General features: G+C 62.4%; 1 protein-coding gene and 1 pseudogene across 1 annotated transcript; both read left to right on the forward strand.

Moving 5' to 3' along the window:
* Positions 1-839: 839 nt before the first annotated feature.
* Positions 840-4,858, forward strand: LOC122152387 (annotated as a pseudogene).
* A 3,857-nt stretch (positions 4,859-8,715) lies between these two features.
* On the forward strand, positions 8,716-12,557 carry G6PC1 (glucose-6-phosphatase catalytic subunit 1). Its single transcript, XM_032985978.2, has 5 exons — positions 8,716-9,047; positions 9,814-9,923; positions 10,727-10,835; positions 11,049-11,164; positions 11,629-12,557. Exons 1-5 carry the CDS (start codon positions 8,818-8,820, stop codon positions 12,138-12,140), a joined length of 1,077 nt encoding a protein of 358 aa, XP_032841869.2. The 5' UTR covers positions 8,716-8,817; the 3' UTR covers positions 12,141-12,557.
* The last annotated feature ends 1,955 nt before the right edge of the window (positions 12,558-14,512 follow it).

The raw sequence follows: 14,512 nt of genomic DNA on the forward strand, positions 1-14,512 counted from the left end.
GGGACGGCTGCAGGGATGGGTCTGGCCGTCCCAGCACCATCCCCATGGGTGTCTCTGCACGAAAGAGCCAAAGCTCAGCCCCATGGGCAGCGCGTGGGCCAGCTCAGCCCCTTGCAGCCTGACGCTGGCCGGGTTCCCACGAGAGCCCTGCTCCAGGCTCGACCAAGGTGTGGGAGTGGCAGGGCTGCCCGTTTGCCAGGATGCTGGGTGGGCTCTGGAGCCCTCGTCCCCCTCCTCGCAGCCCCGTCTGTGCCAGGACAGAGCCCAGCACTGGGACCCACCTTTGGGGGATGATGAGCTGCTGTCCCCTCCCTCCCTCCTGGCTGCAGGACCGGTGCCTTCCCACGCGTGGGGTCAGTGGCAGCAGCGTGTGATGCTGCGGTGTCTCTGAGCAGGGTGCAGAGGCGTTGCTGGTGATGGCGGGGTCGTGGCAGGGATGGATGGGGCCATGGTGCTGCGCTTGGTGCTGCTCTGCACTGAGGAGCATTGTCCTTGCAGCCGCTGCTGTCTGCATCTGTGGGGTTAAGAAAAGGAGGTGCTGGGAGATGCATGTATTTCTCCCAAGTGACCATACCTGTTCTCTCCAAGGTCTGCATGGCAGCATGTGGGACAAGAGGGGAACGCAGTAGCATTAAGTTTACTTAAAATTTATGACCCACTGGGGGAAGCAGAGCAAAGCTGCCTTTTATGGTTCCCAGTAAATCCTGGGCATTTCTGAGAACATCCCCCTACAACCTCCTCTGGGCTGTTCCCTGTTGAAAAAATGAAAGAAAAAAATAAACCCATCCAAACCCAGCCCCTTCTGTTGGTGGGTTGCTGGGAGGATTCTGCAGCTGGGAACCCGCCCTGCCAGACTGCAGGAGCTCTTAGAGCCTGCACAGACATGAACATGAAAACTGTTCTCGTCCTCCTCGTTCTGGCTTTAGCCACGATATTTGCCTTAGTCTGTGTGTTGCTGACCAGAGGAAGGGCTCCCAGCACCTGCCAGCACCAGCCCCGGGAGCAGGAGGACACCGATGCTGGCCAGAGCCTGGTCTTTGCCGACCTGACAGGCGAAGAGATGGTGCAAGTGGTGCGGTACCTGCAGGGAAACCTCGGGGTGCAGCTGGTCGACGCCTCGCGTGCCGAACCCTCGGACAACTGCATCGCCTCCGTCGACCTGCAGGTCCCCGCCAAGGCAGAGGTGCTGCGGTTCCTGGACGGGGGGGGGGCCTCGCCCCCCCCGGGAGGCGCTGGCTGTGCTGTACTTTGGGAACCAGCCAGACCCCAACGTCACCGAGTACGTGGTGGGTCCGCTGCCGGCGCCGGTGTATCACCGGGATGTCACGGTGCGGAAGTACGGCGGGAAGGTGCCGTACCACCGCAGGCCTGTTACCGGTAAGGAGTACCTGGATATCAACACCCTCATCCAGCGGGAGCTGAGAAAGGCACCACGCTTCCTCTGTGCGTGCTGCGAGTCCGACGGGACCGACCTGGCCATCCTCACGACGGCCCCGCGGGGCTTCAAGTCTGGCGACCGCATGACCTGGTTCGTCCTCTTCCACAGCGTGGCCGGCACCGGCTACTACCTCTCGCCGGTGGGGCTGGAGGTGCTGGTGGAGCATAAGGAGCTCCATGTCTCCCACTGGCAGCTGCGCCAAGTCTTCTACAACGGCCAGTTCTTTGCCAGCATGGGGGATCTGGAGAATAAGTTTATGACCAACTTGCTGGAGGTCGTCCAGATCAAGAAGCCCCTGGCTGACACAGTGCTGGGCTCGATGAGACCTCGGCGCCCGCCCAGCTCCCTGGGCCCGCTGCAGTACGAGCCCCAGGGTCCCCGCTACAGCGTCAGGGACAACCGCGTCACCTTCCAGGGCTGGAGCATCGCCTTTGGCATGAACCCCAACTCCGGCCCACGCCTCTTTGACATCAGGTACCGTGGAGAGAGGATTGTCTACGAGCTGAGTCTCCAGGAGGCTTTAGCCCTGTACGGCTCCAACTGCCCCGCGGGCACAGTGACCCGCTACCTCGATGGCAGCTTCGGCATCGGCAGGTTTGCCTACGAGCTTGTCCGGGGCCTCGACTGCCCCTACACGGCCACCTATGTGGACCGGCATTACCTGGTGGAGTCAGACACCCCCAAAACCAACCAAAATTCGCTCTGCATTTTTGAGCATGACGCTGCCCTCCCTCTGCGGCGCCACTTCTCTGACTCGCATTCCTCGTACTACGGCGGGCTGCGGAAACGCACGCTGGTCATCCGTGCTGTCTCCACTCTCATCAACTACGACTACATCTGGGACTTCATGTTCCACAGCAGCGGGGCCGTGGAAGTCCGGGTGCATGCCACCGGCTACATCAGCTCCTCCTTCCTCCACGGCCGAGGCACTGACTATGGCAACAGAGTTGGGCCCCACACGCTGGGGACGATGCACCTCCACCACATCCACTACAAGGTGGACCTGGATGTTGACGGTAGGTTTGGGTGCCCTTGTGCGTGGCTGCAGTTCACTGTGGTCTGCGGCTCTGCCAGGAGCGCGGAGCTCGAGAGGGTTTTCCCTTCTGCTTCACAGGGCAGCTGAACTCCCTGGAGACCCAGGACATGGAGTACAGGCTTGTGACTGAACCCTGGAACATGCCAAACACCATCGAGCGGCCGTACCTCCGCAGGGAAAGGCTGGAGAGTGAGGATGAGGCGGCGTTCCCGCTCAACGACCCCATGCCCCGCTACCTCTCCTTCGTCAGTCCCAATTCCAACAAGTGGGGGCATCCGCGCAGCTACCGGATCCAGATCACCAGCTTCGCCGGGAAGCACCTGCCCACCACCAGCCCCATGGAGAGGTCCATCAGCTGGGGCAGGTAGGTGCCAGGGCTGGGGCGTGTGTGGGTCCCAGCCTGCCACTGCATCCCCGGCTGCTCCTGCCTCCCGGCAAGCCTGTACCAGGATGCAGGGAAGGGTTAAACAGCAACATGCATATTTTTGTGCTCTGAAAAATCCCTTGAAAAGTTTCTCAATAACATCTGTTCATACTAGTTCACAGGCAGGAATCTGACCCCAGATAAGATTAATTTAGAGCAATTACATGTGTTTTTCCCTGTGAGGGAGACTAGGCTGTACTCCCAGGGGAAGCACTGGCATCCCCAGCTCTTGGCATCTTCAAGTGACGACAGGATATCTCTTGGAAAATGCTTGGGATGAACACAGAACCGGGTCACTGCCAGGGTGAAATTTAATGGCTCACGTTCTGGGGAGGCTGTAGCTGAAGTGAGGGCGTCGGGCGGTGAGCAGCAGTGTCTGCATGGGGATGCATTTGTGTTTCCCAGCTGTGCTGGAGCAGCTGTGGGCAGTGAATGATCCCCTGCGAGCCCCAAGGTGCCGGGGCTGCTGCCTGCCCCCGGCAGCCCTTTCCTCCCCCAGCCCAGGACAGACCGGGTCCCGCAGCACGTACCAGGGACGCACCCAGCCCCAGTTTGCCCGTGCATCCCCAGGCAGCGATGCTGTGGCCGCCCTGCCCCGCGCCAGCGCAGACGAGCCCCTCTGCTCCCCTTGCTGGCAGGTACCAGCTGGCCGTCACCCGGCGCAAGGAGGAGGAGCCCACCAGCACCAGCGTCTACAACCAGAACGACCCCTGGACACCCACCGTCGCCTTCGCTGACTTCATCGACAATGAGACCATCACTAACGAGGTGAGCTGGGTCTCCCGGGAGGAGGGGAGCTGAGCATTGCGGGCGCAGCCCCAGCTCCTGCCTAGCCAGAGGCTTCACCCGTCCCACAGCCAAACGGGGCGGCTGCTGGGCTGAAAGTGTCCGGCTCAGCCTGATGGGGCACCCGGCTCCCCTCCTGCCCAGGATCTGGTCGCTTGGATCTCTGTGGGGTTCCTGCATGTCCCCCATGCCGAAGACGTCCCCAACACAGTGACCGTGGGGAACGGCGTCGGCTTTTTCCTGAGGCCCTACAACTACTTTGATGAGGATCCCTCAGTGGACTCTCCTGACAGCGTCTACTTCAGCAGCGATCGGGATGCCGGGGCGTGCAGGGCCAACCCCCTCGCCTGCCTGCCCGCCGACGCTGCCTGTGCCCCCCACCTGCCCCCCTTCCGCTATGGGGGCTTCCTCAACCTCAGCCTGGCACCGTCGCCCGGCGGGCTCTGAGGGGGCTGGGGCCGGGGCCGCCGCTGCCCCCGTGCCCGGCTGGCGGGTGCACCCTTGGAGGGGCTCTGCTGCCGCACCAGGACCTTCTCCCCCGCGCCTGGGATGTCGCGTGCTCAGGGTCGGGCTCTCAGAGGAGCTCGGCTCTCATTTTGGCACCGCAGCGCTGCCAAAGGTGGACTCAAAGCCTCTGAAAAACAGCCCCTAGGAGTGATTTTTTTGGAGACTCCATCCAGGACGCCACCCAAAGTGCTGTGGGGTGCCCACGGCTGCTCTCCTCCCCTGGGATGGGGGCCCCTGCTGCCTCCCCAAGGTAGGTCGGTGCACACAGGGCAATGGTGCTGGCCAGGGCTGGGCACTGCACAAAGCTGCAGCTCCCCTTGGAGCTGAGGTTTTGCTCAGGGTGGTGGGAGTGGGTGGCGTGGTGGCCACCGTGGCCCAGCCGCTGCCCTGGGGGCATTGGGCTGCGGGGAGCCAACAGCTCCAGCGTGCCTGAAACACCCACCCCGATCCCACAGCCACTGCAGCCCCAGGGCTGCTGGGGCCCAAGCGACACTGAGCTCTGGGTGCCAAGCCCTGGGGACAGGGACAGAAACAGTGCACTGGGCTGCACCGGGAGCCCGCAGGAGCAGCACGCTGGAAGGCGGAGGGACGGGCACTCCCTGGGCCGAGCTGCCCCATCTGCACCCTTCTCCAATAAACAGGCACTCGGGTGCTTTTTCTGACTAAACTGCTGTGTAGCTCATGGATGCTGCTGTGGCTCCTGGCCAGAGCCCTGGCACTGTTGGTGCTGTGGGCGCTGGTGCCCTGTAACAGGCGGTCCTGGCTCAGCCCTGTGGTGCTCGCAGGGGTCCAAGGGCCATGAGGCCAGTACAGCGCCCAGACTGGCTGTGCGAGCGTGCCCCGGCCATGCTCTTGGACTCCGGGTGCTGGCAGGAGGCTCCTGACGGGGAATATGGGACAAACAAGGCAGTTAATGTGTAACAGCTGTACCGAGCCGCATTAATCGGTTCTGGCCTTGGCTGCTGCCCGGCGCAGGGACCCTTGCTCCCGCTCCCCCAGCTGCATGCACAGCCCCGGGCTGCGGGATCCCGCAGCCTCCGGAGCCCACCCCGGCCGTGCCCGGCTGTGCTGGGGACACAGGGGTTTGGTGAGGACAGTTCAGCTCCAGCCTCACAGCCCGGCCCTGGCACGTGGCTGCAGATGCCAAGCGCTGGCCAGTGTGTCCCTGGGGACATGGTGGGCACCCATCCCCTCTGACCCCTCATCGCGGGAGCTGTGTCTACCCAGGGCTGTGCTGCGGCGGGCTCAGGAAGCCCTAACAGCAGCGGCACGTGCCCCTGCGAGCCAGTCGGCTCACTGCGGTGCCGGGAAAGGGATGTTGGGCAGGAGTGGGCAGCTCGGGGGCATGGCTCAGTGCGAGGCTGCAGTGGTCCCTGGCTGCCTTGAAGTGACAGCGGGTCTGTGCCCCAGAGGCACATCCCGGGGCTTGGGGGAAGCCGGTGGGATGCTCCCCACGAGGGGAAGGTCGCTGCCGGCCGGCTCCCTGCTTGCCGCTGTGTGCCCGCGTGTTTGCGAGCGCTGCCCGGACTCTGCCCGCCTGCTGACGCAGGTGAGACCGGACACGCTCCCACGCTGGCGGTGACCCAGCTCGCTGCCCGGCCCCGCACCTCGCAGCAGGCTGGGGACCTTCTGGATGAAACACTGGCACCGCATGCAGCACGTCACCTTGCAGCACCTGCGTGTGCTGCAGCTCCCGTAGCCGTGTCCGGTGCCTTGGGAATCGCAGGGACGCGGTGTCCTGGAGCCAGCCACCACCTCCGCAGGCACACAGCTGATCCCGGGCTTTGTGCGCACGGACCCCAGCGCGGAAATAAAGCACCCCCAGGCCTGGCCCCGTTCCTCCCCTGGGCAGTTTGCGATGCGCATCCCTGGCTGGTGGTGTTACCAGAGCGGCTGCCCGGGGCAGGGTCCAAGCTGGAGCCTGGCGTAGCCCTCCCAGCAGCCAAACTGGCCAGGATGCAAAGCCCCGCAGTGCCCAGGTCAGCAGCCTCCACCACCCCAGCCTGCTCGGGCTCCGTGCAGCAGCTACAAAGCCGGGGATTTACTGGAAGCACTGGGATCCTCTGCCGTGCGAGCTCTGGGGGTCCTGCCCTGTGGCACGTGCAGCCTGGCTGCTGCACAGGGGCTGCTGGACCCTGCCGCTCCGTTGCCAGCGCTTCATGCACACTCCTGTGCCAGGAGGGAGGAGGTGGCTGCTCCCGTCCCTCTTCCTGGCCTCTCCGCTCTGCAGCCCCAGTTCTCCTGCAGTGACTCTTTCCAAGGGAACTGGAACATGCTAGTCCCCATCCCCCAACAACTTTTGCCCCCATTTTCTGCTGTGAAATCTCTCAGGGAGAATTTATCGCTGTTTCTAAATATTTTTGACGTAGAAGCCAAGTCTGTTGCATTCCTTCACACAGGCCAACGCCGTTCTTGGTTGAGGACCCTAGCATGAGTCGTTGGGGAATTTGTTTTGCAAGAGTAATTCCATTTCTGCACAAACTTCTGCTTTGCTGGGGTTTCTTTGTAGGTCGGGTGCTCAGTCCAGGGACTGGGGCTCCTGGGTCCATCTCCTGTGAGCGAGGCCGGGCTGGAAGGGACAGGGAGGAGCAGCCCTGTGGCCAGGGCTGATCCTGCAGTGTTTGTACCACTTCTCCCCCGGGCGCTTGACTTTCCTCTTCTTCACATGCATTTCCAGTTCACTGATGGCAGCTGTGAAATTGCTGCTCAGCAGGACCAGTGTGAGCCCCTGGTGCTGCCTCCCCACCGTACGCAGCCCCGGCCACCCCAGGGCTCCCCCGGCCCCGCTCCCTGGTTTGGCGAAGCTGCTCTGGTCGCGGTCCGGCCCCAGGGATGGAGTTGGATCAGGCCAGGCTGGGCCAAGGGTGCTGAGCACAGGGTCAGGCTTTGGCTGTGCCCTCATTTCCCTTCACCCAGGAGCGTCAGCCCTGGTGTGACACGAGGACGCCGGGAGGGATCCCGGCTGCTGCCCGACGGGAGCCCCGTGGGGCCGAGGACAAGCTGCCCACAGAGCAGGCGCGTTGCTGGTCTGCAACTGCAGATCTGCCCAGGCAGCCCCAGCCTTGCGAGGTGGATCTCAGCAGATCTCTAATCGTCCAACTGCCTTCACAGCGCAGGCGTTTGCAAATACAATCCCTCTTCCTCGACCTGGCAGCTCTGAGAGCGGGCTGTGCCAGCACCCCAGGGAGGAAGGTTTGCTGTGGTTTTGCCTGTTAGACCCCTCAGCTCCCCAGGCCACAGGCAGGCGAGGGGGCAGGATGGTGCCCACGGTCCCCGCTGTGCAGAGCCTGCTGCTGGCGGGCAGGACTCAGCGCTGGGCAAGACCTCTGCCTGCTCTGTGCTGCGGCACACGGGTAGCGGTTCAAGGATCTTGACCTGAACTTTCTCGAGGAGGGAGATAAGTGATGCGTTTTCACTGGCTGCTAATCATTAACGCCTCGTTGCCTGTTCCCCCAAGAATGGGCAGCTGCCTGTTTTGCTGCATGGGGCCCTGCCTGGGCACCCCCATGATGGCCAGCCAGAGCTGGGGAAGGAGGTTTCTCCTGCCAGGCTGACCCCGTGTCCTGGGGCTCCTGGAAATAGCTGTCTGTGTTAGTCAATGTTACCTCATGGGGAGGAACAGGACGATGAAGCTGTGGTGCCGGCACTGCTGCCAGTGATGGCACAGAGTGACCGGGACAGGGAAGGGCCATGGACAGGGACGTGGCACCGGTCGGACAAGGGGTGTGTTCGGCTCTGTCCCCACAGCTGGGGCCTGACGGGACAGTTTTGTGCAGGAGGGGTTTAACCCAGGGGAGCTGTGCTGGGAGGAATGCCTTCCCTCACTGGGGACCTCATTCGCAAAGGTCCTTTAACCCACACCAGGGATCAGAAAAGCATCTCTGGCAGCCACGAGCTTCCCAAGGTTTGCTGTCTGAGGCTGCGGGGAGGTCCAGTAATGGCTTGGGAGGTTTCCCATTATGCAGCATCCTGGTTAAATCCGCCGGCTGGATGCCATGACAGCAAGGTGTTTTTTCATCAGCTGGAGGTTTCAGCAGATGTGGGGGTGGTCGACAGCCTGCCCCCCCCCCCCCCCCCCCCCCCCCATGCTGCACACGACCCTGCCCACGTTTCTGGGAATCCCTGCGATGATCTGGTGGTGCTTGGGGTGATGGCAGAGGGACGGGAGAAATGTCACAGCTCGGGGCTGCAGCGGCTCTGCAGCGTTGGTCACACAGAGTGTGGATGCTTGACTCTCCTCCCTGATAACAGAGCAAAGCTGGGGTTCAGTGGGAGCAGCTGGACTGTTGCTCTGGGCAGCAGGAGGAGCAGGGGCTGCAGGATCCCCCTGAGCAAGACAGCTGCCTGCGCGCTGCGGGGAGGGGACGGTGCCGGGAAGGGTTAAGGTGCTGGTGCTGGAGCACCCCACGCTCTGCTGGGAGCCCTCAAAGCCTGTTTTTCCCTTTTACGTAAGTTGTTCCAAACATGTTTGTTACACCCCCCCGCTGATGCACCTTTGGCAAAAGTGGTTTTGGGTCCAAAGATCAGTGCTGGGACGAGCGACCTGCCCGCAGCAAACAAGAGCCTGCAGAGTATAAAACCCTGGTGTTACCTCAGTGCGCCGAGGGGCAGCAGCTGTGGAGGAGGATGGAGGCCACCATGAACCTCCTGCACGACACAGGCATCTGGGCAACGCACTGGCTGCAGGAGAACTTCCAAGGCTCCCAGGACTGGTTCCTCTTCATCTCCTTCGCTGCTGATCTCAGGAACGCTTTCTTTGTCCTCTTCCCTATCTGGTTCCACTTCAGCAAGTCAGTGGGCATCAGGCTCATCTGGGTGGCCGTGATCGGTGACTGGCTCAACCTCATCTTCAAATGGTGAGTGGCCCTGTGCCACGGCTCCCTCCGGGCGTGTCAGCACAGCTGGACTAATGCAGGCCAGATGTGCACTCTCAGCCTTGAATACACTGGTGTGAAATCAAGACCAGAGCTCGGCCCCCTGCTTAGCAGTGGTGAGGGCTGCTCCTTCCCAAGCTGTGCAGCAACAGCTCTAACCCCTTCCCAGAGGACCGGCAGAGAGACAGAGCCTCCTGCAAACAGACCTCTTTGCCGTTAGTGGCAGCTGCAGTTTTGGGGGGGGGCTGCACAGAGCCCCTCACCACGGGGGTGGCCTGGCACAGCCCACGTGCATGGGCTGCACCCACAGCCCTGCGGCAGGACCCGGCAGTGTGCTCGGGGGGTGTGCTGGCCACCCCGGCTCTGCATCTGCCCTGCAGCTTGAACCTCCTGGGGTGCCCATGCTGCCTGCTTGTGGGACAGGGAGGGCTGGCCTCTGCCTCCGATGCTACCATGAGACAGTCGCTCTTGACCTGAAAAAGACTTAGAGGATGAAGACACCGCTTGTCTTTCTCAGCATGTTGAGTTGCTCCCAGGAAGTTCTTGCTCTTCCCTTTCAGGGGCCAGGGATGGGAACACATACAGTCAGGACCAAGTGACCAGCCGGGTGCTGTGTCTGTTGAGATGCCCTGGACCATTCATAGGTCCTTTGTCTCTTCCAGCTCCCAGGCCAGAGCTGAAGCTGCAGCTGTGCCCACCTGCTCTGGTGCCCAGGACCCCTACAGCCCCCGTTCTCCTTTCTTTTCAGGATCCTCTTTGGGGAGAGACCGTACTGGTGGGTCCACGAGACAGACTATTACAGCAATACCTCTGCACCAGAGATCCAGCAGTTCCCACTCACCTGTGAGACCGGCCCTGGTAGGGTCCCCAGCCCCGGCAGGGACAGGGGTGTGGGCCCAGGGGGACCTGCACACACAGCTCCCCACTCCGGGTCTCGGTCCCCGCAGGGAGGGCGTGCTGGCCTGGCTGGTGCCGTGTCTGGCAGCACGCTGGTGGCACACAGCCGTAGATAGCTCTTGAGAGGGGGCCGTTATCGCCGAGCTGCAGCACCGGCCCCCGCCGTGCTCCCGGACACCGGCCGTGCCGGCAGCGGGTGGAGGCAGGGCAGCCCCTGCGCAGGGCAGACCTTGACCCTTGGCGCAGACGTGGCAGTTCAGCACAAACCCCTGCCCGTGCTCAGCCACAGCCTTGGCCCGTGCCGGGGCCATGCTCTGCCCCCTGGCCCCAAATGCAGGCAGCCGCTCCATGGGGAAGGAGCTTGCCCGGCTCTGGAGCAGCTCCGTCTGTACTTTGCCTGCAGCTTCCCACGGGAGCCAGGGAAGGGCTGCAGGCATCCCCGTCCTGCTCAGCGCAAGCCGTGGAGGATGGTCAGTGCCCTCTGCCCAGTCTTATCCGGCGATGGGCTGCGGAGCCAGAGCCGTGCTACCATTCTGTCCCTGCCACGCTGTCCCTGCCGTGCTGCTCCCCACTCCAGCCCCGCCTGTGCCCAGGGACGGCGCTGGGTGCGGGCTGTGGGGTCCCCACTGCGGGGCACGTGCTGGGTGCTGTGCCACCCAGTGCCGCAGCCCCCGGAGCCTGGGGTGCTGCCCAGGAGCCCTGTGGACATGAGGGCGCAGCCCGTTCTGAAGGGGGGTCTGACCTGGGGCTCTCTTCTCGCCCAGGGAGCCCCTCCGGCCACGCCATGGGGGCAGCAGGCGTGTACTACGTCATGGTGACAGCCTTCCTCTCCACTGCCATGGGGAAGAAGCAGTCGAGGACACTCAAATACTGGTAAGCTGCATGCCAAAACCACCCGTGCTGGGTGGGTGCAGCCGGGCCCATCAAGGCACAAGCTGGGGCAGACGGCCGGGCCCAGGCGCCCCAGGTGGGGTGTGCACGAGGACAGGCTCAGCGGGTGCCCGGTACTGCTCGGGGTACGCGGTGGCGGTGCCCTGGGCAGCAGGAGCCGGCCCTGGCACCCACGTGGCCGCTTGCCCCTCGCAGGGTGCTGTGGACCGTGCTTTGGACGGGGTTCTGGGCAGTTCAGGTCTGCGTCTGTCTGTCTCGAGTCTTCATTGCCGCCCACTTCCCCCATCAAGTCATCGCAGGGGTCATATCAGGTGAGTGCATCGGACCCCCAGTCCCCATCTGCAGCACCGGCCAGAAAGAGTGCACAGCTTGAGGGACACGTGTGGGGTGGTGATGCAGAGCTGTGTCTGTGGCTCTGCAGTTACTGCCCTCAGCAACTCCAGGACGTGCCTTTGTCCCTATCCCGTCTGAGGCACATGTCCCAGTCGGGCAGGTGGAGCATTTCCAGACACTGCTGGGCTCTGAGGGACAGTGAACGTGGCCTGAAGGCACAGGCAGGGCACGCTTGGGCTGTGAAAGGGCTGTCGCTGGGCGAGGGAGCAGAATCGTCCATCTGTGAGCAACAGGGCACAGCGGTGGCTGGCGGGACAGTCCCCATGGCACAGGTCCTCTGCCGGAGCACCCAGGGCTGTGGGCTCTGCTCAGCTCCACCACCCCGAGGTAGGCAATTGTTTCCTCATCAGCTCTGTCTCCTCTCCCGCTTCGTTACCGTCAGGGATGGCCGTGGCCAAGACCTTCCAGCACGTCCGCTGCATCTACCATGCCAGCCTCCGCCGGTACGTGGGCGTCACCTTCTTCCTCTTCAGCTTTGCCCTGGGATTCTACCTGCTGCTGCGGGTGCTCGGCGTGGACCTGCTCTGGACGCTGGAGAAGGCGCAGAAGTGGTGTGCTCATCCTGAGTGGGTCCACATCGACACCACTCCCTTCGCCAGCCTCCTCCGTAACCTGGGCATCCTCTTCGGGCTGGGGCTGGCCCTCAACTCCCACATGTACCTGGACAGCTGCCGGAGGAAGCAGGGCTGGCCACTGCCCTTACGCCTGGGCTGTGTCGGCGCCTCTCTCCTCGTCCTACACCTCTTCGATGCCTTCAAGCCGCCCTCCCACATGCAGCTGCTCTTCTACATCCTCTCCTTCTGCAAGAGCGCGGCTGTGCCGCTGGCCACTGTCGGCCTCGTCCCTTACTGCGTCTCCCAGCTCCTGGCCACGCAGAACAAGAAGGCTGTCTAGGGGTGTCCCTGCAGGTAATGGCCACCCCAGCTCTGGGCGTGGGAGCAGTCACTGGACTGTGGGTGCACCCCAGCCACTGTTTGCTCCCCACTAAATCCGCGTGGCCTGACTCCACACCGGGAGCAGACTGCACAGGCTGGGCTGCCGGATGGCTCCCGTGGCACAGACCCACAGTGCCACTTGTGCTGCAGGCTTGGGCAGTCTGTGGCTAGCCCCGTGCTCCCAGGGCTCCTGCTGCCCTTCCCGCACCCACGGGTGGGGGTCACCAGCCCAGGACCTGGCAGCTGCAGGGGGGAAGGCTCTGTGCTCCCCTGCAGCTCATGGGAACGTGCCGCCTCCATGCTGCAGGACGGGGGATGGCACCACCAGGAGCAGGGTGCTCACCCATGGGTGCTCAGGGTCTGCTGGCACAGCAGCTCTGTTACAGGAACGGGCAGACACTGTGATTTGGAGATAAAGCACCGGCTTGCGGGAGTCCCCTCAACCCCAAGGTGTTCAGTATTCACTGCTGTGTGAAGCAGCATGGGGTACACGTATGCATATGTGTGTGTGCGTGTATGTATAATGCATAGCTATATACACATATACATATGGGGGTGTCTGTAAACACGAGGTATTTTATTAAAGCTGAAGGTGTGTTTAGCTGGTGAGTTTGGATGTCTCACTGGCTGGTGAGGTGGGATGGGGGATTGGCTCCTGCACACAGGGACTGCGGCGGGTTCTGCTGTTGGTATTGGAGGAAGGGTGTCTGTCTGTCCTGGGGCACTGCTCCTGCCATCACCAGCAAGGCATGGGCAAATCACTGGGACAGGCAGTGCCAGGCCCTCCCGGTCATCGTCGCCTTTCGCCCTCGGGTGCAGTCAGACGCAGCCAGCACAGTGGGGCGGGGGGGATGAGCTGCTTTTTGTGGTGTTTATCCACGGTTTCTGGGTGCACCTCGCGCCAGGAACAGGGACACACTTGTGTCACCTCGCTGCTTACAGGAACTAGCAGGGCTTTGCTGGGGCTGTGCCGAGCCCCCCAGGCTGCGGGGCCAGAGCTGCTGTTCAGCTGCGGGCTGTGTTGCAGGACTGGGGCCCGGCGGTCAGCGCTGTCTCAGCCTCTGGGCACCGACCTCCGTGTCTGCTCCGGGCGCAGGCAGGGGCTGCATCAGTGTGGGGTCAAGCTGCTTCGCTGCCGCGGGCTTGGCTGTCCGGGCAGCCCCGTCCCGGCCCTCCTGCCTCGGCGCCGCGCTCCTTAGCGGGAAGCCGGCTGCAGGCTCGCCCCACTGACTTCAAAGCCGTACAGGCTGTGCAGCCTGCCAGTTAACTCGGTTAGTAAACATCCTCTCTCAGTCTGGGATGGTTTAAAATAGATAAGAAGGTACAGGTACTTTCTTCCTGCCAGACTGTACGTGTGTGCGTGCAGTATTTCCTCCAGCTCCTGCAGCATTTACCCCATACCCAGCTATAAGCATCAGCGGTGTTCTCTGCCGGGGCACACCTAAGAGATGCCATCTCCCCTGCCTGGATCTTGCCATGCCTTTGGGAGCTGGTGCCCAGCAGAGCCATGGTAACGTCCACTCTCGTCTCACGGGCCTTTCCCGCACATGGGAGCAGAGTGTGCAGGCTTTGCAGCCTTTCCCTGCCCTGATGGAAGCCTTCCTGCTGCCGCAACACCAGGAGACATCAGGCAAGAGAGCACCTTCCTCCTGACCAACCTGCATGGCAGCAGAACCCCATGCTAAAACCCATCCATGCTACAACACCTTCCATGGCAAAGTTTGCCGTAAATCTCGCTTGGTACAGAGCTCAGCTGTGGAGCTGACTCTCTGTAGAAAGCTCGCCTAGACCTGCACACCTACCCTTCCTCTCAGCTTCCTCCAGCTGAGGAGCAGGCAGGCTTGGCCCGGCGGTTATCCCCACCAGGAAGGATGGGGACGGGCAGCTAGTGCCCATGGAGGCAGCTGCAAAAGGCCCCTCTCTGGGACCCCGCCATGTGTGCTCATGATAGAGAAACCTCCCTAGGAGAGAGGTTTCTTTTCTTCTATTTCTCTGTTTATTATCAGCATCTGGAGCAAACTTCTCATGCCATTTCTTGGAAGAAGGGAAAAAATTCCCGAATTACCTGTCATGCTTTTCCACGCTGTGGCTCCACAGCGCCCTTTAGTCCCTGCAGCCGAGATTGCAACAGCTCCAGGATCCGCCCTGGCAGAAAAGGCAAGCAGAGGAAACACTGGCGGGGGGGTAGCTCTGCTGATCCCAAGGGAGTTTACATCTGTATTAGCCAGAGAAACTCCGATGTTCAAAAGTGGGCCCGTAACAACTGCACTCCAACAAAGGGAAGGACTGATACACGAAGCTGAATGATTTCCTGCTCGTGGGGGACCTGCT

The sequence above is a fragment of the Tyto alba genome, unplaced genomic scaffold, assembly GCF_018691265.1.
Source record: "Tyto alba isolate M040663 unplaced genomic scaffold, T.alba_DEE_v4.0 Super-Scaffold_12, whole genome shotgun sequence".
Classification (NCBI taxonomy): Eukaryota; Metazoa; Chordata; class Aves; order Strigiformes; family Tytonidae; genus Tyto; species Tyto alba.

Excerpts from the sequence above, each read along its gene's own strand:
- G6PC1 (XM_032985978.2), top strand. The coding sequence starts at position 8,818 with ATGGAGGCCACCATGAACCTCCTGCACGACACAGGCATCTGGGCAACG. Across the intron at positions 9,924-10,726 it reads CACCTGTGAGACCGGCCCTG|GGAGCCCCTCCGGCCACGCC; the intron begins GTAGGGTCCCCA and ends CTTCTCGCCCAG. Across the intron at positions 10,836-11,048 it reads TCGAGGACACTCAAATACTG|GGTGCTGTGGACCGTGCTTT; the intron begins GTAAGCTGCATG and ends TGCCCCTCGCAG.